This window comes from Mustela lutreola, chromosome 14 (assembly GCF_030435805.1).
Source record: "Mustela lutreola isolate mMusLut2 chromosome 14, mMusLut2.pri, whole genome shotgun sequence".
Classification (NCBI taxonomy): Eukaryota; Metazoa; Chordata; class Mammalia; order Carnivora; family Mustelidae; genus Mustela; species Mustela lutreola.
In genome coordinates, this window is record NC_081303.1 from 8,606,561 (window position 1) to 8,630,070 (window position 23,510).

The 23,510-nt window shown below is 37.5% G+C and overlaps 1 protein-coding gene across 12 annotated transcripts in view; it reads right to left on the reverse strand.

The window, feature by feature from the left end:
• CEP170 (centrosomal protein 170) overlaps positions 1-23,510 on the reverse strand; it is a 125,259-nt gene that overhangs the window by 76,472 nt on the left and 25,277 nt on the right. For all 12 annotated transcript variants that reach the window (XM_059146680.1, XM_059146679.1, XM_059146678.1 and 9 more), the window contains exons 2-3: positions 14,433-14,578; positions 1,216-1,305 (exon numbers count right to left, since the gene is read on the reverse strand). In XM_059146680.1, the coding sequence (XP_059002663.1) occupies positions 1,216-1,305; positions 14,433-14,537 (195 nt within the window). In that variant the 5' untranslated portion in view covers positions 14,538-14,578. The remainder of the gene's footprint in view (positions 1-1,215; positions 1,306-14,432; positions 14,579-23,510) is intronic.

Consider the following 23,510-nt stretch of genomic DNA (forward strand, 5'->3'; position numbering starts at 1 on the left):
TTCTCCTTTGTTCCTGCCCTTCAGGGAGAAGTGGCATGTGGGTTTAAGTACAACTTGTGTAAATGACAAGGTAGATGGAAGAAATACAAGGCTGAAGAAAATCTAACAAATTATTTTGAGAAGGAGACAGCAGGGGAGCTACTGTTCCCCTGGAGGTACGGCAGGCAAAGCAGGAACCCGCAAATGAGTGATATCAAATGTGAGCCATTTCAGTTCCAACCTGAAGTACTGAGACTTAATTCTGTGTGCCATGAGAAACAAACAAAGGTTTGAGAAAAAACTAGCAGAAAAACAAGGTATGTCAAAGACTAAATATCAGTCTTTCAGTAGCAGGCCAATTCAGAATGAGAAAAAAATGTTTCACGGTAATTGCCAAATTTCTGCATATGTTTTTCCATATAATGTTTAATGTATATTTTGAAAAGCAATAGCAGTTTGCAGCAGTTGGGATACATTTAGTTTCTGTTAAATTCACTTTAACAATTTCAAAAGCACAGCTATGGAAAAATGTTGCATTTGGTTATGTTAGCAGAACCATAAGAAAATTGAGAAAAAATAAGAAATTATTCAATACTTTAGCATTCTCTTATTCTATGGCTCCTTATATTCTGACAATGTGGAAAAATCAAATGAAGTATTTCAAAAAAACTCACTGTAGTAACACAAAAATATCTTCGAAGTAGGAATACAAAAAAAAAGCAATAATGAATACTGGTGTTTAAAAACATGCCATATTTTTAAGGTAAATGGACGTGTTTCACGTCCTTTTTACTCTAGTATAGAAAGTTCTCCACCATCTGGCATCAAACCATGTTTTCACCTTTTTTCCCAAGTTACCCTATACTTCTCTGTCTCCCAAGAGTGCTTTTTTCCCTAACTGCCATGGCTTTCCACTATTTTCCCACATATAAATTCAAGCCATCCGGTGAAGTCAACTTTCATCTCATCTCCTTAAAGAAATCTTTTCCAGCCATTATGAATAATAACAACCAACAGCCTTCTGAATTCCTGTATTTACTGCCAATTCAGTTTCTTGAGAATGGGCTAGTTCCATTTTCTTCCATATGGTCCCCAAAGTGCTATGTACCTAGTAAACCTTTTAAGAGTAAAATACAAACTAAAGGAAGAGAACACAAACAGCAAATATAATCTGATTTGTCTTTTTACAATATTAAAAAAATATTCAAGTAAGACAAAAAGAAAATCTTAACTTACCCCATTCAGGCTGCCCAAATCTTTCACCAAATGTTCATCTGTAGAGGCGTCATAATTGATTACAGCATGTTGCTTATCCACACTACGAGACTGAAAGGAATTTTTCTGAGTTAGGAAATACAAGAAAATACCAGGATAAAGAACAAACACAAAGATTTTTCACTAGATACCTTATATTAATAGGACAATAGATAAATATAGAGAAATACCAAAATGAAAATGGATTAAATAAGATTTAAACTGTGTTACTATGCAACACAAATTTGGCATCACTCCCCAAGTAGAAAGCAGCCAAGATTTGAAGATTCTTTTCTATGAAATTCACACATTTGACTTTTGAAAGAATTAAAATCAGGTGATTTTGCTGAATGCATCAAATGACAATTTTTTCTTATAATTCAAAACTGTTACATGGAAGTCATGAGAATTACAATTTTATGATGTTTTATGTATCTTACTGTTTAAAAAAAAAACTACCCTACAGGATTTTCTTCTTTTGATATTGAAGATTACAGTGTAAATTATATAAGGAATCCAAAGACTTAGAGAAAAGGAACACAATGTGATAACGTTCTTGAACAAAATTATCCTCACTTAAAATATGGGTCCTAAAACTAGAATTCAAGGGGAAGTTCTAAGAGGGACAGAGGTAAAAAGTAAAAAAAAAAAAAAAAAAAAAAAAAAAAAGGAATTAGAATAGCAAAGTACTGAAAATCGGTTTTCAGTCTCTCTTCAAGTACATAGCACACACACATGCCTGCGTGCTCCGGAGCTTGGGGAATTGTCTGGAGACAGGAAGCACCTGAGAGAGGAACTGTATACAAGCCTGTGGAAACTTTCACTGAAAGAAAATATCCACATAGTGACAAGAAGAAACAGTCTGAGAACCACACTAGATGTGAACTCAGTAACACTGAGGGCTACTACGGGAACCTGGGTAAATGAAACGCAAAGAAAGTATCCCAAATGGGGAGAGACATAACTTCCAGTTTCCAGTCCAACATGAAAAGTGTGTGCAAGTCATCAGTCCCATCCTTACAACAAGAAGAAAGACACACCAATGGAAAATCAAAAACTAATCTTAGTTTTTTCAGAGCACTGAGGTCATAAGGTCAATTAGCACCCTGAAAAGTAGGGAGAGGTGAACACAGAGAATCACCGCTTCCTGAAAACGGAGACCATGGCTGCAAGCCAGCAAGGCAGGAAAACCCAAGGGTAACGTGAGTAACTGTGAGACATGAATGCCAACTCACTCGCAAGATAAAAGCTCCTAGGGGCACAGCCTTGGGGGACACCACTCTCTGAGGAGTTTTCTGAGTTTCACTTCCAGAAGCCCCATAAGAATGTCAGGGTGAGGACTGGAGAAAGTCTTCTGGTGTCCCCTTAGTGTGAGGGTCAAAGTAACCATTCTGAAATAGACCCAGAACATTCTGTGGTCTCCAACAACCTGTCCTCAAGGAAGACTCTTTTACCATCCCACCAATGTGGGATTTACCAGAGCCTAATTGACATGCTAGAATGGGAAGACTGAACTTCAGTGTCCTCTAGCCTTCCAAAAAAGAGCTGAGATGTACCTGTGACGGTCATGACCCCACAAAAAGTCTGAGGACTAGTCTAAGCATTATAGTACGCTTCCTCTCCCTCCCAATCTTACCATTACACTCACAGGGGAGATTACAATGGGAAACACTGCTAAACTCAGATTATTTAATAAAGGATCTCTAAGGAAACTCAGAAACCACTGGAGACGAAAACAAGGACACCAGAGGAAATGTTAACCTCTGATACTGTCAGCTACAGACAAGAGTGAACAGAGCCTGACTCCTAGCCCCATCAACAGAACGAGGTCAGCAACTAGTAAAGCAATACCAATGTAAATCCTAGTTGAAATGATCCTTTCCAAATAAATAACACTGAAATGAAAAGCTCCTTCCTCTGTTAGTTTCAACTGCATATTGAAAAAGTTGGGGTCATCTGTCTAACATTAGAAACAAACAGTGTTGACTTCAAACAATCTTCCAAAAACACCTACACATTCATCATACATACGATCTTCGCAACACAAAGTTTTAAAAGTTGCTTTTGGGTTGGTTTTCTCTGAAACCTCAGGTTCCCTAGGACAGACTGAAGAGCACCTTTCTGTGTCGTAGGATCACTGCCACTTCTCTGCAGAAACCCACTGCAACGGTAACCACTACGAAACATTTGCTTTCAATCTAAAAGTTACTTAAACTTCATGCCAGTTTCTCTTGTCACGTTTTAAGTTATTGCTCTGTTTAATGAAGTACAAAATTCAGTTATTACAGTGACAAAAGAAGCACAAGTAGCACCATCAGGAAAACAATTCCTCCTTCCTATGTATTTAATTAGTCTGTGGAATAAAAATCTCTGCCTGCTGTAAGGGAAGTGAGACTGCAGGTCCACATAGGCTCTTAATGACCTCGAACGAATCATCATAAATAATCTGTGAAAAAAGAGACAGAGAAGGAGCTCAAGTCCTTAGAATGGTGACCTGAAATTCAAGCGGAAAAATCTAAGTGAAAGCTGAGAAAAGAAAAATCACACAGGAAAGGGAGTTACTGTTAGCTTTGGAAAACAGGCCAAGTGGCTGCGTCTGGAGTCAGGGAACCGCAGCATTCGAGGGACCGGTCAGCACACAGCAGAGATGAGAAAGACGGTTCAAGGAGGAAACAGTCAGGAGACGCCACTTAACTAAGTGAACAACTTGCCAGAACCCGGAAAATCCTGAACCTGATAAACACCTTGCCCTCAAACTGTGTATGGGGGTAGCTACGTTCAAGAACACCTCCCGTGGAACATAGAGCAAACCTAAGACACCAGGAGACAGCAGAGTCCACTGAGTTCAGACGCCATTGCAAGCCTGGGGGCTGGGAGTGGAGGAGTGAGGATGCTATCTGGGGTCAGAGAAAGCATTTTGTTTGTTTACGGTTTATTTATTTATTTGAGAGAGAGTGCACATGCACATGCATTAAGCAGGGCTGGGGACAGACAGAATCTTCAATCAGATTCTGGGCTAAGCACGGAGCCCAACGTGGGGCTGATTTCAGGGTTAACTGACTAAGCCACCAGACACCCCTGTTTGTTTTGAAATAAAGAGGGTAATAATGTTCTGAGAAGACCAGGCTTATGAACTCAGGGCAAGAGCGATCATCAGTTTAAAACTCACAGAACAAGTTACACAGTTTGTGTAACTCTTTAACAGCCAATGAAAGAAAGCAAATAAAAATTTCTGCATTTAGTTAACTGCTGTTTTCAAGGTTGTGGTATATTTCAGCACCCATCAGAGAAACTCAGCAGAAAACCAAGATTATAGAGCATAATACATCTAGAGAGTTGTCAAGAAAAACTGAAGGAATAAGGAAGATTCACTACTTACATCTAACCATGTAAGTACTGATTAATCCATTTCCATTTCCAGATAGCAGAGTCACATTTTCTCTAGATTACACTGCCAGGGAGAAGGTATATTACAACTTAATTTTTACAACCCATTTGGACATTTCAATGCAAATCTAATAATTTCTCAAACATATAATTTTAAACCCTGACAAAGGCCGCTAAATTTATCAAGTTTCTGGTTCTAAAGGGAAAATCTTAGCCGAGGTGTAAACTATGAAGATTGTCATTTTTTTTTTAAGATTTTATTTATTTATTTGACAGAGAGAGATCACAAGTAGGCAGAAAGGCAGGCAGAAAGAGAGAGAGGAGGAAGCAGGCTCTCTGCTCAGCAGGGAGCCCGATGCGGGACTCAATCCCAGGACCCTGAGATCATGACCTGAGCTGAAGGCAGTGGCTTAACCCACTGAGCCACCCAGGCGCCCCCGAAGATTGTCATATTTTACCAGTTCTCTTATTCTTGTCACTTTAAGCCTCCAGTAAGAATGCAAGAGTCCTAAAGCCCTTCCTCATCACAAGAAAAAAAAATTTTTTTTCTGCGTCTCTGTACGGGAACAGATATTAACTGCACTTATTCTGGTGATCACTTTTCAAATATACAAAGAGTCAACCACTTTTGTCCACTTGAAACTAATATAATGTTGTAAGTCAATTATATATATCAATTTTTTAAAATGCAGGACTCTCGAGTCACTGGCTCCTTACAGAGAACACCCAGAGGAGTGGAAAGAACACTGTTCCTTGTGATTTTTACTTTCTAGAAAGACTCTTCCCGAGGCCCTGCACTGCACTCTAGAGAATCCACCTCACCCGAAACTCCTCTTCATTCTCAAGCTCTCACAGATGGTTACCTCCTACTTCCTTTCTTTAACTGAAATCTGGCTCTCCCCGAGAGCACTATTTCTACCGCATTCCTTTAAAGTGGATGCCATCTTCCTAAATCCGACATTCTGCTGAGTTCAGAGATACAGAATGAATTCGTGCGGTTTACTATTACGGCTTTTGGGCCATTACTATCTCCCTTCAAGGAAAAGCCCTTCACTGTTTTGAAGTTTTGGTTATCCATCTATAGGTGGATACAAGTATACAAGTATTTATACAAGTACAAATAAATATATATTATTTCTGTACACACACACACACACACACACACACACACACACCCTTCCTAGATTACTGCAATCATCCATGGTCATTTTAACTTCTTTCCCCCTTTTTTTGAGTGAACTCTACCTCCAACGTGGACCTTGAACACATGCCCCAAAATCAAAGTCACATGCTCTACCAACTGGACCAGCCAGGCAGCCCTCATTCTAAATTTTTGACAGCAGTTTTGGAATAATGGTTGATAGTCTTCCTTCTCATTCAAATTTACTTCACCATGATTCATTTTAAACATCTATGTTGAGGGGCCCCTGGGTGGCTCAGCTGGCTGAAGCTCTGATTCTTGGTTTCAGCTCAGGTCATGCTCTCAGGGTCCATGATCAAGCCCTGCACTGGGGGGCACTGGTCTGTGCTCAGCAGGGATTCTGCCTGAAGACGGTCTCCCTCTGCCCCTCCCTCTGCTCACACACCCTCTCTCTTTCAAATAAATAAATATAATCTTTAAAAAATCTATGTAGACAACCCATATAAAACTCTTGCCTTCCCAACGTCCACAACCAAACTCCATACTCATGTCTTGGCAAACTGCTCCCCCTGCTAGATCTTACGCGAAACGGACTTCTCCCCTGGAATCTCAGCTGTGGTCTTTTTCTCCGTGACTACATTCTCCTGTTCCTCCAGGTCTCTCACTTATTTATGATAATTTACTCTTATGTGACCTCAGTGCCCTGACTGCAGCAGGTCATCTCATACTCTGACCCCCTTCCTTTTCTGCCAAGCGAGCATCCTCCTCCTCCTGACTTTACGTCCCTCCGCAACGCAGCCCCCCCCCCCCCCCCCCGCTTCCCCATCCTTCCAGCTCACGACTCCCACCTGCGACCTTCTGCTCAGAGTGAGTGCCCTGCTCAGCTTCACATGTTACTTCCTGGTTTCTACTAAATATCTCAATCCAGATGTCCCTTCAGAACCTCAAACTCACTACCTTATTTCCCCCAAAAGCACACCTCCTGAAACTCTCATGCATTCCTCTGCCCAAAAGGCTAGGTCTGGGGCCCTTTCTCTCCCATCCCTCATTATGTAACTAGAAAGCGCACCCTAACTTTTCAGTCCCTCTCATAGTCTTCATTTCAAAGATTTCTTTCTTCTTTAGAACTTTACCTCGCTTTCTAGACTATTATCACCCACTAACTGCTTATAGCGATTCCGACCTCCAATTTCTGAGCAGCGATATAGATTAACCGTTTAAAGGGCAGGTGCTAGAGTCCAAAAGAACTGGTCGAGACATATGGCAACTGTGTGGCCTTGGTAAAAAGACTAGTATTTGCTTAATCATCTATAAAAAAGACAGACCATATCTCAGAGGTATCCTTTGTGAGGATAAAATGATATAAGGCATGGGAAGCACTTAAAAAAGGCAATATTCTGGGGCACCTGGGTGGCTCAGTGGGTTGGGGCCTCTGCCTTCGGCTCAGTTCATGGTCCCAGGGTCCTGGGATCGAGTCCCGCATAGGGCTCTCTGCTCAGCGGGAAGCCTGCTTCCTCCTCTCTCTCTGCCTGCCTCTCTGCCTGCTTGTGATCTCTGTCAAATAAAGAAATAAAATCTTAAAAAATAAAATAAAAGGGTAATATTCCCCTGTATAAAAACTCCTCAAGGTACTTACTGGCTAAGACAAAATATATAGTCTTTCATCTAGCACACAAGGCCTTCCAAGATGGGTTCTCTTCTAAAATCCCAGTCTTAATCTCTCAAAAAGTTTGCCTTCATCTCCTATATATAAATCACAAGAGACTATTTTATTTATAAATCATAAGGGATACTGAATGCCATGCTATCTTTAATACCATGCACTCAATCACATTCAAAACCTTCCAGAAACCATGTACTCATCTTTCAAGATTATTCAGCTCAAGCCATCTCCTCCATGAAGTCTTCCCAGATTTTTCATCTCCACATTTCCTTGCAGGTAGGACTGATCAATCTGTCTGCTGTGCTGCCCACATCAGACACATCACGGTTCCGTGCCATAGTGTCTGGACTGGTTTACATGCGTATCTCCTGTTACCAGCAATAAGCTGTCAAGGACAGGGAGACCCTACCTGTACACACATTGATCCCTTGGTAGCCAGCACGGGGCCAAGTGTACTGTAGATGCTTAGCATAGGTTCGTTAGAAAGGAAATACATGCTCTTTAGCCTAATAGAAGTACTCAACTTACAAAGTTCAGACCAGATTTTAAGAAACCTACAAACTGAGTGGCTTAAAACAACAGAACCACAACAAAACAAAAAAATTTTGGATCTCAAACAAGATAATTATGAAATCAGAAAATTCTGGAAAGTAAGAGTATTAAAATGAAGCAGTAACACTGTTATATTTAAGAAATACTTCCTTTTCTACAAAAAAACAAACAACGGAAAGCCTGATATCAAATAAGTCAAAACATAAAAAACAATTCTAGGCCAGGCACAGTGAAAAGCTAATTTTAACTAAAACTAACACATGATATGGTACAAATGACTACCTGCTACGTGTCACATATGCTTTGGGTATGAAATGGCTATTTTTTAACATTATTATTACTTCTTATATTACTTCTTTTTCCTACTAAAACACAGACATACATGGATACATAGGCTAAAAAAAAAAAAAAAAAAACCAACCTAGAGAAAAAAAAAGACTGCTACTGTGTGTCATCACTGTTTTAAAATCTTTTTAAAAGACCCTATGGCTGACTCTTTAAAAGCTCAAACTGCATTTCTACAATCAGGGTAATTAATACACAGTGACTTATCTTCGCTGTGTGTCTCCAAAAGAAGATGAAAGTAAGTTACCTATGATATTCAAAACATATTCCATTATCCTCCTGGGGACTGTTCTTACACCACTGTGAAAGTTAATATATTAAAATTTTAAGTAAAATATAATTGTTACAGTTTGTCTTATGCACCAAGAGGGGAAAAAAATATGTTTCAGCTAGTAAATGGTATTTCTTAAAACACAGTAAAATTCAATTATTTAGTGCAATTATTAGCAAACTTTTCAAAATGCAACTCCGTTTGTATTTGGTAGTATCCCACATGTTGCAACAAAAGTTTAAACGTGTTTACTAGCAGGAGAAGTAAGTTAGCAAACCAGTTTTAGGTCATATACGTGCAGTAGCAGCTTAGTGGTGGAAGAGAAAAATCATGTGATTTTGAGCCAGTATTACCAAGACTCTGATACCAGCCTCCATGACTTAATGGTTATGTGATACTGGCCTTGTGACTAAGTCTTTCTGAATCTTAATTTTACCATCTGTAAAACAGAAATGACCTCTCAGGAAACTGTTGAGAGGAACAACTAAAATGATGTCAGTGAACACTGAGAAATAGAAAGTACTATTTAAGTGCAAGGTACTTTTAATAGTAATGTTAATGTGAGTTACTCCAGACAAAATGTAATTCCCATCTAATAATTATACTTTACAGCTTTAATCCATGGCTAAGATTTGTTTTGCATAGTATGCCTTTATGAAACACAGCACAGTCATCTTTGTATAGCAAGACAAACGGGCATAGCAAGTCTACACGATTTGCTGGAGGCTTCCAGGATAAGTGCGAGAACTAATTCCAGAATCCTTTATTTAATCACCTACTCTTTAATATCCAGGCACATTTTCTTCTTGATGATCACATTCTTTAGACTACCTTTTTTGGAATGAGATGAAATAACAAAACCCATAAAACTAAAAAAATGTATTTTCTGTCATAACATAACAAAGAATTTTTAAGTGTAATCAAATAGGCTATATAATCTTATGGATCATTTATTTCCCTTATGCTTTGGGTTTAAGCCATATGATCACCATAGATCAGCAAATCTATTTGTAGCTGAAATCTTTACAGGTAAGAAACTACTTAAAATTATTCACAGGCAGAGATTTTGAAACCTAACAACGGGTTTCCTATACACTAAAAATAGAGGGTTTTAATCCATAAATGTAGACTTAGATCAACCAAATTTGTAAAGCTCTTCTTTTATTTACTCATTAAAAAACAATCAAATATTAGCTATTGGCACTTCAAACAATTTTAATTATCACACTGACTGACCTAACAATGCAGAACCACTGAGGCTGTGTAAAGCCTTTAAAAGGAAAACACAATTTCATCAACTCCAGAGCACTAATCTTTCAAAACAAATACATTTTGCATTTATAAACACAAAACTCTTCACTCTTGCAATACTATAATCCATATATGAACTAAGCTTATTTCATTTTTCAAAAATGATATAAAAACAGTAAGTTTTAAAAACCCATTAATTCTACTACAATACTAGGAAGGATTAAATTAATATTAAACCACTTAAAAACTAAATACAATTTGCAAATATTTATTCTTACTTTGATATACAAGATACCCTTCAGTGCTATGAGAGTACTACTAATTTGTAGCACTGATTCAGACTCCACATAACCAGCAGGCCAATCTACTCGTGGACCTCTCTCGGAGAATCCACTGTGTCTAGGACACGGCTAAAAACAACATGCTGATCAGTAAAGGGCAGAAGTATCTTTAAGGGTGGAGACTGAGGAACAGGTCAAAACTGCTTTTTTCCTTGCCTGATCACAGAATTCCCTTATCTCCTTTACAATCCATTTAAAAATTAGGAAATAAAGCATAAATAAAAAGTTATGCCTAGGATACCCATATCATAAACATTTATGAAATTAAAATAAAAATATTATTTTAAGTTTTGACAGCACTTTAATACCGACAAATCAATTAAATCATTTCTGCTCATTAAAATAATACTAATTTTTACTTTAAGTTTGTTATAAAGGCAATATGAATCAACTGAATCAATTCAAAGATAGTTTAAAATTCTATTGCCATTGATTTCCTTTTTTTCATTGTGGTGATATATATATGATAAATGCGTAACATAATATCTGCCATTTTAAACATTTTAAGTATACAATTCAGGGGAATTAGTTAAATTCACAATGTTGTATACCACCATCTATTTCCAAAATTTTTTTTATTACCTCAAACAGATATTCTGTAACTCTTAGGCAGTAATTGCCCAAACCTCTTTTCTCCAGCCCGGTTACTGCTAACCCTCTTTATGTATATGAATTTAGCTATCCTAGCTATTTTCAAAGAGAGAAATCATGTAGTATTTGTCCTTTGTGTCTGGTTTATTTCACATAGCATACTGTTTTCCAAGTTCATTTCTGTTGCAGCATGTATGAGAATGTCATTCCTTTACATAACTGCATAACAATCCATTCCATGTACACACTGCATTTAGTTTATCCATTCACTTGTGACCAGACGCTTGGGCTATTTTCACCTTTTGGCTGTTGCAAATAACAAATGCTATAATCCACACTGACACATAAGCATCTGTTTAAGACCCTGCGCACAATTACTGTGGGTATATGTCTAAAAATGGAACTGCTGGTCATATGGTAATTCTATGTTCAGCTTTTTGAGGAACCACTAGAAGCTATTTCCTTCAGTAGCGACACCATTCTACACTCCCACCAGCAACATACAAGAATTTCAATTTCTCTACATGTTCACTGACATTTATTTTCCTGTTTTAAAAAAATTACAGCCATCTTAGTAGATGTGAAGTGCAATCTCATTGTGGTTTTGACTGGCATTTCTTAACGACAAATGATGTCGAGCATCTTCTTTTCATGCTTACTGGGCATTTTTACATCTTCTTTGGAGAAATGTCTAGTCAAGTCTCTTGCCCATTTTTTAAGTGGGCTGCTTGTCTTTCTGTTGTTGAGTTGTAGGAATTCTTCATATATTCTGGATATGACACTTTTAAACGATACATGCAATTTTGCAAATATTTTCTCCCACTCTTTACTCTGTTGGTAGTGTCCTTTGATACACAAGTTTTTAATTTTAATGAAGTCTCATTTATCTACTTTTTCTTTTGTGGCTGGTGCTACTGGTGTCATATCTAAGAATCCACTGCCAAATCCAAGGTTATGATGACTCATCCCTATTTTTTCTTCTAAGAGTTTTATGGCTGTAGCTCTTAAATTTAGGTCATTGATCTATTTTGGTTAAATTTTATATTTGATGTGTGGCAGGGGTCCAACTTCACTCTTTTATAGTGGAAATCCCGGTGTCCTAAGCCTCATCTGCCAAAGAAATTACTCTTTCCTCCACTGAATGAACTAACCACCCTTCTAAATCCTCAGCCTGCCACTGTAATAGTTTGTGGGTGCCGTAACAAAGTGTCGCAGAGGTGACTTAAAACAACGCAAGTTTACCTTCTTGTAGTCTAGACTCAAAAAATCCAAAATCAAGCTGTGGGCTGGGTCATATTTCCTCCAACGCTTCTAGGAGAGGATCTCTTCTTTCCTTGCCTCTTCTGGCTTCTGGTGGACTCAGGTGTTCTGGGTTTCTGGTAGCCTAACTGTAATCTCTGCTTCTGTCTTTACATAGCTATTCTCCCTCTGTCTTTTCCTTTCCTTATGAGGACCTCAAGTCACATTAGTTTAGAGTCCATCTTAATGACTTTTTCTTAACTTGACTACATTCTCAAAGACTTTATTTCCAAATAAGGTCACATCCACAGGTATGGAAGATTAGGACTTCAGTATATCTTTTTTGGGGGGAAACAATTCAAGTCACAACAGCCACAGATATAGAGGGGTTTATTTCCAGACTCTATTCTATTCCATATTCACTTGTCCATATGTCTACTTTTATGTAAGCCAGCATCACTAGCTTTGTAGTAAGTTTTGAAAGCTTTTTCAAGATTGTTTGATCATTTTTTAAATTTTGCCAGACTGTGCCAAACTTAGCCAAACTCTTTAGAAACAAAACATCTTTTACTATGGATATTTCTGTATTCCTAAACATTTCTTGGGACTTTCTTATGGGGTATAGTTAAGTTACTTGGAAAGAGTATGACCCTTTTGGGTCCAGCTTTTCAGATTTAGATGAGGGTAGAACTCAGTCTATGGTAAATTATTCCCCCCTATTGAGGGCATAGACACCAATGCCTTGTGAATCATGACGTTTACCAGTCTGGCTGTCAAGACAGGCACCATTCCTGACCATGTTATTGCCCAGCACTATCAACTCTAATTCTTTTTAGTGCTTCTCCCCCACTTTATGGTTAGTTTCTCCATTATATATATAATGATCAGTAGTACTCAGCGGCATACTGGAGAATTACTCCTTCTTTGTGTACCTCCTTCCTCTCTGGTACTGTGTCCTGTGAACTGGAACTCACCTTGGTCTTCCTGGACTCACAGCTTCCTCCTTCTACCTGACAAACTATCAGACAACTTGGATTTGTCACACACGGTCCAGGAACAGACACCGTATCAGTCGTGTCTCTTAAGAGACTGGTCCTGCAAGACCCACAAAACCCATTCCCACAGTTCTTGGCTGGTTGATACAAATGCTACATAGAAAGCCCCTCTTCCACTCTCTGATAAATGAGCTCCCACTATCTGTGCCTAAGAGAGGGTCCAGTTCCAAGAAGCTGTTAGCCAAACCAAACGACTGCCTTTTTCTCAGTTGCCACTCTCAACACTCCCATCTTACTGAGAACCGCAGATAATCTCTGTACTATTATTCTATTTCTCATACTGAATTTGTTGATTTAAGGTGTCATTGTATATGCAACGTACTTGTATACTATACTTACTACACTCATATTCTATACTCACACAGCTGTGGAGTGGCTTTACTTTCACTGCCCCAGAACTGTAAAATAAGTTATCTAATTTTACAGTAAACATGTGTAACAGACAGACGCAAATTTGAGTTTTCTAGGGATAATGCAGGGTTTCTCAATCTCAGTACTATTTAGGGCCAGACACTTCCTTGTTCTATGTGTTTAGAGTGGGGGGAAAAATACACTGTACACTATAGGATGCTTAGCAGCACACTTGGCCTCTTGGCTTCTACCTACCAAATGTCCATAGCGACCACTTCCAACCTCCCACCACTTCTAATAATCAGTTATTGCCAAAAGCCCTTCGGGCAGGGGGAGACAGGACTTGCCCCAGTTAAGAACCACTGGGCTAACAGAATAAACAGTTCTACTCTTAAGTATTTGTTTATCATTCTTAACAACAAAAAAAGGAGGAAGAGTAAGGGGACAAAAACTTTATTCTAAATTGCAAGGGACCTGTTAAAATAACTAAATTCTCAAAAACCTGGAGATCCATTTTCTGCTAATTATCTTATGCAAACACAGCTTAAAAGTGTTTTAAAAGTAACTCCTTTATACATAATGCAATAAATACCATCAATATTTAATTATGCTTAAACTACTGAAAGGTATCATAATGAACATCTCGAAAAGAAGCAGAGAAACTAATTTTGGTATCACTGAAGCATCCATGATTAAAATTCAGTTGTGCTTCATGCTATGCTAATTTTATGAATTATTTACAAGTGTTATTTTTAAAGCATATAATGTGAAACATCTTACTTAAAAATAAACTTCTCTATTCTGAACTCTCATTTTTCAAAATTTATTCCCCAAGACTTAGAACTTATTTTTAGATGATTCAAGAGGGAGAAAATTAACTGGCAACTACAGTTAAAAGACAGAGAGCTAGAAAGTTCAACTCTATGTAGTGTTGTTCTCCAAAGGGGCAGAAGAATATTTTCTACCAGTTCCAAGTTTTGAATAGATACATCTAGAAGTTTTATGTAATTACCTGCAACATGAGCTCACAGTCATCTCTTCCAACGAAAATCATTTCTCGTGGCAGCCTGTGGCGAGTGCCTCCACTGCTCACCAAAAACCAGGATGTTAAGCTCATTTTCTGCTTAGCTTCTAAGTCTTTGGCAAAGCTACGTCATCCTACAGAGATATTAAAGAAAAACATACATTCAGATATTTTTAGCTTTAGTATTTATCCACCAAACAGTTTAAAGTTGACCTAAGAATAGAACTGCATTCATCATCTACTCCTGGCTCAGTAAACAGACGGTCCAGAGGTCATCCGACATGACAAATTTACCAAATTCTCATTAGTAAAGTAAACACACAGACTCCATTAAGAGTTCAATTAAAAAGGAAGACATCAGGCAATTAAGTAGTCAACTAATTCACATTTGTCATACTTCTGAAAGGCTTTGGACAGAGCTTATAAAGATCTATTAATTCTCAAGTAAGTGATCACATTATCATGTTAACCTGAGTAAATACTACCAATAGTATACAAATAAATGTCCGACTTATAAATGATTTGAGAAAGACTAAGTTCAAATGAATATTTTTGATATCTGATTAAGAACAATAAAAAACAAAGATATTGCTTCTCTGTCAACAAAGTGCAGACCACTGAAAGAACTTTCAAAAACATGCAATTTCAATTTCTCTGTCCTCATATGTACTTCACTTTCTTAGAACATTTTTCTAGAGTAGCAATTCTTAGGCTTTTGTTCTTGGTCCCATTTTACTCTTTTATTTTTAAATTTTTTTTTAGTACACCCCCCCCCTCTCTCTCTATATATATATATTAAAGATTTTATTTATCTATTTGACAGACAGAGAGAGAGAGAGACCATGCACTACAGCAGGGGTAGAGGGAGAGGAAGAAGCAGGCTCCCTGCTGAGCAGGAAGCAGGACATGTGACTCAATCCCAGGACCCTGGGCTCATGACCTAAGCCGAGGGCAGGTGCCTAACGGACTGAGCCACCAAGACACTCTATTTCTTTAAAATTTATTTACTTGACAGAGATAGAGCACATGCACAAGCAGGGGGAGCAGCAGAGGGAGAGGAAGAAGCAGACTCTCTACTGAGCAGTCAGACTGACATGGGGCTCAATCCCAGTACCCTGGGACCATGACCTGAGCCAAAGGCAGTTGCGTAACTGAGTCACCCATGCACCCCCATTCCACTTAAAAAACAAAACAAAGACCCCAAAGAGTATTTTGTTTGCATGGTTTATATATACTAACATTTACCTTAAAAAAGAAATGAAAACTGAAAAACTAGGACTTATCAATTCATTCAAAATAAACTAACATTTTAATGAAAAATATACTTCCAAAACAAAAATAATTAGGGCAAAGAGTAGCACTATTTTAATTTTTAAAAAATTTTTTAATGTCTAGCTTAATTGAAGATTTTTCTATTCGCTCTGCATTAAATCTGTTGCCACATATCGTTGAACCTGAAATATCTAAAGAAGGCCTGCCTTCATTCAAATAGTTAGAAAAGGGAAACTTATTATGTAGTTTTTTCAAATAAATTTAGTTTTTTCTTTGATACTACATCAAAACTTTGAAAGCTTCTTGAAATTTATTTACAATAAGAAATCTGAAACTTTTCATACTATGTTGCATGAAAATTCATCAACTTTGAAGGGATCTTTTAACATTATAAATTGGTCATGTGGAAAATACTGGTTCCCTGAGTTAACAGATCTTCTAAATAATGACCTATTCGTTATATTACTTAAAAGCATCACAGTTGTTGACTTCATCACCCATCTTCTCAGAAAAATCCTTAAGTATGAGGCAGCCGTGAGAATCATGGTGGCAGAATCAAGCTTTCTAAAATTCTCATTTTCTCTTGAAAGCTATAATTTTATAGGCAAAAAATACCACCCATTCTTTTCTTTGAGGTGACAGGCTTACTTTGTTTGCCAAATATTCAAGTCTACAAAACCATAAATATGTCTGTCAGTCATTGTGTCAAGTAAAAAGGCATTCTATGAAGCAAGTGGGCAGTTCATAACTCGAAGGCGCTCTGTGAAACAAGTGGGCAGTTCACAACTCAAAGATGACACAAATTCTTCTCTTTGAGACAACCCTGGTACTTTGGTGTACAACATAAATGCTTTATGTGTCCTTCCAATTACTTGTACAGAATATTAAAAAGATGTGACTCCCATTTTAACCACATTATCAATGACATTCTTAAGTGAAACTGGCTTTTTCCCCCCCTTAATTCCAAACGCATGGCAGTGAAGGATACAATTACTATTACTATAGTTCAGCCTGGATCTACGCTAAGGAACCAGCAGCTTTAACCACCGATCTTTTTATACTATCAGTTCAGATGACAATACAATAAAGAAGGCAACTAATGTTTTAGATGTTCTTATGAAAATAGTTTTGACCCCCGACCTTTGAAATGGTTTTGGGAACTCCCAGAGGCCTGTGGACTGAGCTGTGCTAGAGAATGTGGCTATGTGATTCAGAATATAAACCTTAGTTAGAGTCAGACTGACAGATGAAGAATCTGACTCCTAGTTCTAACACTTTTTATTCTACATGACCTGGGGCAAGTTATTTATCTCCTGCCCCTTTGTTTACTCTTATCTAAAATGGGCATGATATTACCTACTCAAAGTTTTTTGTTAGAAATCAAAAAAACTATACATGTAAATACTTTTTCCCATGGAAATGGCACATTTTTTTACAATTTAATTAGAAGCAAACTATACTGTTGTGAACTGAAACATTCTGTACTAAGAACTAGATCTATATTAAAGCAAAATCCTGTAAGATGTAAAATTTTGTTAAGGTAAAAATCCTACATATTATAAATTTATCAACACAGACACAAAACAATGGGTATCACCAGAACAGACAAACAGTCTTCTGTAAAGCCAAAACAATCATGTCTTAACTCACTTTCAGCTTATCAATTGATACAGTCAGATTACATGGATTTTTCAATCTTTTATCCACCTTACTCCGTGCTGAAGCTGTTGTTAGTTTTTCATTGCCTATTTTTTGTCAAATTGGCTTTTAGCATTTCATGTGTACTTCCTGGCCAAGTCAATGGAGAATCAAAACAATTTCATCCAAGAAAAAACCCTCCAATCTAAATTTAGCATGTAAGTTGCATACTGCATTTGGAAACAAACAGAAGGACAATTTCAAAAGATGATATGAATAAGTAAGCCAACAGTTACACACTTATTTAAAGGAACTGAGAAAAGAAAAAGTACAGTAAGACATAATAAAAGGAAATGAAATTAGCCTAAACAGAGTCAACTGAAACAGTAGCACCAAACACGAGCAATAGAAACGATATAATATTTTCCAAATCAAAGAAGTTTTATGTAAGCATTATTTGTATACTATAAAAACACTAAAGTATTTAGACAATATCAAACAAGGTTATATTAATATCCAAATAAACGACATATAATTCTATCATACAAACATACAAACAATAACTACAGTTGACCCCTGAACAACATGAGCCTGAACTGCATGGATCTGCTTATATGTGGATTTTTTGAGAAATACAATACTGTAATCATATTTTCTCTTTCTTATGATTTTCTCAATAGCAATTTTTTTTCTCTAGCTTAACTGTAGGAATACAACATATAATACATGTAGCATAAAAATACATGTTAACAGTTCATGTTATTGGGAAAGCTTCTGGTCAACAGTTGTTATTAGGAGCCATATTTTGGGGAAGTCAAAAATTACCCATGGATTTTTCAACTGTGTAGGGGATGGAACTCCTAACCCCTGCATTGTTCGCTCAGGAGTCAACTGCATGTAATTACATAAAATAATATGAAAATAGTGGCAATTCATATATTTTGTTTTGACTGTCAATGACACTTAAAAGGTAACTAAAGAGTAGGCATTTTCTGAAAAACAAAACTAAAAATCGTAATCCTCAAGATGAGGGGTATTAATTTACTGGAGGGGTGCAATGGCCTTGAGTCTTCTTCTACCTTCTCAACCACAGTTGGGAATGAGATACACCAAAAAGCTGCTGCGTTTCAATTATTTCTCTCCTTATCTAAGATAGTTTCTCACTAGTCTTTCAATTCCAATTATCTCTTCCTACTTGCTAAGTAATCCTGACATTCACACATGATAAAACTGAAACCTGTGAAGCCTCTGCCTTCAGCTCAGGTCATGATCCCAGGGTCCTGGGATTGAGCCCTGCATCGGGCTCCCTGCTCGGCAGGGAGCCTGCTTCCCCCTTTCTCTCTGCCTGCCTCTCTGCCTACTTGTGATCTCTGTCAAATAAATAAATAAAATCTTAAAATTAAAAAAAACAACAACAACCCTGAAACCTGGTTGAAAGGCTGCTCAATGACCAAGACATAGGTTTCAGCTCAGTTCCTCTACGGGGAGGGGGAAAAGAAGCCCATGGGTTCGACAACACGCCCAAGGTCTTGACAAGATGTGACAGCAGTTACACATTTCCTTGTAGGGTTTCCAAATGAGCCAGGAAAACATGTGTTTTGGAGTAGACTTTCTGATTTAAAACCCATGTCCCTCATGCTCTCTAAGTGACTCAAAATCCAAAAACGATAAAAAAACAATAAATGTTTCTGGATTCCAGATATTTTACCTGTATCGAAAAAAAGAAAAAAAAAAACACAGAGAGAGGATATCTAAAGACAAAATGAGACACAGATATAATGTCTTATAATACCTGGCATACAGGAGGCATCTAATTAATGTTCATTTCCTTTTCTCCCTTTCTTCCTAATCTTTTCTGCCAAATAATACCTTAACATCATAAATTGAGACTGGAACAATACCAACCAATCAACATTACTGAATATCTTCTATTTCAATGTAGTAAAAGTATTCAATTAAAGGAATATTTAGGAAAATATGTCATATGTCATAAAAATTATGACAATATAATGTAGCTTATGGGTTACTCATAAAATTAAAAGTGCTACAGTCTTTATTTCATATATATTTCAAAATAAGAAAAGTAAATTTAATAAATCAATGATTAAAATTCCTACAGCACTTTCTCAAAGCATGAAAGGCTTTCATTGGGATCTAAAGCCTGAATTATATATAGGATCACTGAGTTTTTTCTAAGACTGGAGCCATAGGCTTACATACTCAAATTCTACCGCAATCTATAATCTTTGCCCTGTGACTCTGCAAGTCTTCCCATTAGAGGTAGAGTATCTCTCTCACTCCCTAACTGTGGGCTCTGCCTCATGACTTCTGGCCAAAAGGATGATGTTAGTAGATGTGATGCAAGTAGAGTCTAAAACGTGCTCGGGAAATTGGCTTGCCCTCCTGCACGTCTGCTATCACCAAAAAAAGAACATGTCCTGGTCAGTCTATTTGCTCAAGATGAATGAGAGACATATGGAACAGATATGGACCTAACATACAATTTGAAGTCAGAAGGTCAATATATCATCTAACCCCCAGGTGAATGACAGATATATGAGCAAAAAACAAAAATGATTGCTGTTTGAAGCCATTGAGACATGTGGGCTGATTTGCTTCACTACTGACTATAATGCACATTGATTATAATTTACTAAAATACAGTATCTTTTCATAAATACATTCATAGTCCAATACACCCATTTGAGTATTTTTAGAATATACAAATGAAATTTTTGTTTTTATTGTGTCTTCCCAATTTACTTTTTTCTTGATGTTTAACATTATTTGTATAATTAAACATAAGGGTGCTATATATTACAGACTTATAAATTACAGGTAACGCTCTCAGCTTTATCGTAACAAAGAACCAACAACTAGAAAATCCAGCAATGGAAGAAAATGCAAGCCCCCTTTTAGGGAGTTGTGGGGGAGGTCAACATCCTTAGTTTACTATTTTCCTCTCTGGAACATTCAGTTTAACACAGGAGACTCCTCCCATATCCCCCAATAATGGACATAATGGACATAAATGCACTGCTGATGTAGGAGCTAAACAAAGAAGTGGTTTAGGGGGTTTCACTGTTCTGGTTGCAGTTTTTACATATTAATCTCCTTGGTTAAGCAGAGCACTTCTACCCTGGAGAGCAATTTAATTCCTAAGCTACTTAGGAGTATCACAAAAAAATGGAGGAACAGGAAACTCCAGGAATCCATCCATCCACCTAAATGACTACTGAACTCCTAAGAACTATCTGAAGTTAACTATTTGGGACTCTGGTGTCCAGTCAAAGAGGCTGTTAAAATTCAGTATTTTGCATGGTACCAGGTACCATCATCCTGATTTCCCATTCCAAAAGCTCCAAGAAGTAGCCTACAGCTAGCCTCTTGCATTTCTGGTGTGGCTCACTGGAGCCAGGATACATAATAAAGGCTCTGTCATCCAAATATTGGATTCTGTGCTCTGGCTGGTGATTGCTGTTTTTAATTGCTGAGCTTTTGGGCTAGCCATCGTAGCTTCAAGTCTTATGAGCTGAAGCATCTTTTAAGGAATTTGGAGAGTCAGTGTGTGCTTGTTGCTTTGTTTTCTTCCTCTTTTAGGAGCCAGGTACTTAAAGAAATCCTTAACAGATCACTGGCTGACCACAGAGACAACAGAATAGAAATTTCAGTAACCACACACAACAAGGAATACACACCTTGCAAAAACAGTTTGGAAGAGTAACAAACAGTTGGCTTTAGGGCTCAATAAGAAATATTCAGCAATCCCTAAGGAGTGGGATAATTAAATTTACATATATATCACAATATGATACTTTAAATACCCGGTTCAGTTCTCAAACTATATAGAGAGAGCAAGCAACAGAAAAACTTATTTGCAGGGGGAAAAATGGGCAGAAACCATCCCCGAGGAAACCCAGACATTTTAATTATTAGTCAAAAATGTTAAATCAACTGTGTTACATGACAAAGAACTAAAGGGAATCAGCAAAATGAGCTATGAGAAAGCCAAGAGCATAATAGGGAGACAGAAATTTTATAAAATGAGGAGCACCTGGGTGGCTCATGGGTTAAGCCCCTGCCTTCAGCTCAGGTCATGATCCCAGGGTTCTGGGATGGAGCCCTGCATTAGGCTCTCTGCTCAGCAGGGAGCCTGATTCCCCCCACTCCCTACTTGTGATCTCGCTCTCTCTGTCAAAAAATTTCTTTTTAAAAAAGAAATTATATAAAATGAAAAAGTCACTATAGAAATTCAACAGCAGATTTCAGCAGAAAGAAAAAATGATCAACAAATCTGAAGATAAGACAATTGCAAGTATTCATTGTGACAGAAGAAAAAAGGAAGTAACATAAACAGAGCCTGAGGGATCTATAGGATATCATCAAATGTAGCTACGCATACATTATAGGAGTCTTAGAAGAAGAGAAAGAGAAAGAGGAAGAAACAAAAAAAGCTTACCAAATTTGAGGAAAGATATAGATATTCACACTCAAGAATTTCAATATACTCCAAGCAGGAAAAACTCACACAGATCCACATTCAGCCATATTATACTCAAACTGTAAAAACTGAAAGACAATTTTGAAAACATCAAGAAAAGACTCTTGTCATGGACAAGGAGTCCCTAATAAGATTAATGGCTGATTTCTCCTCATAAACCATGGAAGTCAGAAAGCAGTGGGATGGCTTATTTATAAAGTCTGGAGATAAGAACTGTCAACCAAGAAATCTTTATCTGATAAAATTACCTTTTAAGAATGAATCACAATTAAGACATTTCCATTAAACAAAAGCTGATGGAGTTCATTACTAGTAGACTGGCCTACCAGAAATGCAAAAGAGAAACTTTCAGACTGAAATGAAAAGACACTAGACAGTAAATAGAAACCATGAGAAAAATTAAAGATAACACAGGAGAAGTAAGTATATAGGTAAATATAAATCTAGGATGATTTACCTTTTTTTTTTTTTTTAAGATTTTATTTATTTGAGAGAAAGAGAGCACAAGCAGAGGGATCAGCAGTAAAGGGAGAAGAGGATCCCTGCTCAGCAGCATGTGGGCCTTGATTCCAGAACCCTGGGATCATGACCTGAACCAAAGCAGACATTTAACTAACTGAGTCACCCAGATGCCCCTCATTTTAATAATTTTAAAATTTTATTTATTTACTGAGAGAGAGAAAGAGAGAGCACACACGCATAAGCAGGGGGGAACAGCAGAGGGAGAGGGAGTATCAGGCTCCCCGCTGAGAAAGGAGTCCAATGTGGGGCTTGATCCCAGGACCCTGGGATCATGACCTGAGCTGAAGGCAGATGCTTAGCCAAAAGAGCCACCTAGGCATCCCATGATTGTACTTTCAATATGATTTGTAACTTTCCTCTTTTTCCAATATGATTTAATGGGCAAATACATAAAACAATAATTATAAAGCTATGTCATTAGAAATACAATGTATAAAAATGTAATCTGGGTCGCCTGGGTGGCTCAGTGGGTTAGCACCTCTGCCTTCGGCTCGGGTCGTGGTCCCAGGGTCCTGGGATCGAGCCCCACATCGGGCTCTCTGCTCAGCAGGGAGCCTGCTTCCTCCTCTCTCTCTTTCTCTGCCTGCCTCTCTGCCTGCTTGTGGTCTCTGTCAAATAAATAGATAAAATCTTTAAAAAAAAATGTAATCTATGACAAATATAAAAGGAGACGAATGGAGATGTACAGAAGGAGATTGTATACTCTTGATATTAAGTTGGAATTATTGAAATTAGGTTATTATAACTTTAAGATGTTATTTGTAATTCTCAGGATAACCACCAAGAAAATAACTACATAAACATGTAGAAAAGGAAACAAGAAGTGAATCAAAATGGCACACTAGCCAAAGCTCAACTAAATATGAAAAACATAAAGTAGTGAAGAAATTGAGGAACAAAAAAATCATACAGAATGCAAAAAAATAAATAAGTGACAGAAGTTAATCCTTCAGAAAACACATTAAATGTAAATGTATTAAACTCTCCTATGAAACGGCAGAAAAAGATCAGATAAAATAACAGGATCTCTTGGGGAGCCTGGGACGTGCAATTGGTTGAGTGCATGACTTTTGGTTTTGGTTCCGGTCATGATCTCAGGGTCATGAATCTGAGCTCCCACTGGGGCTCTGTGC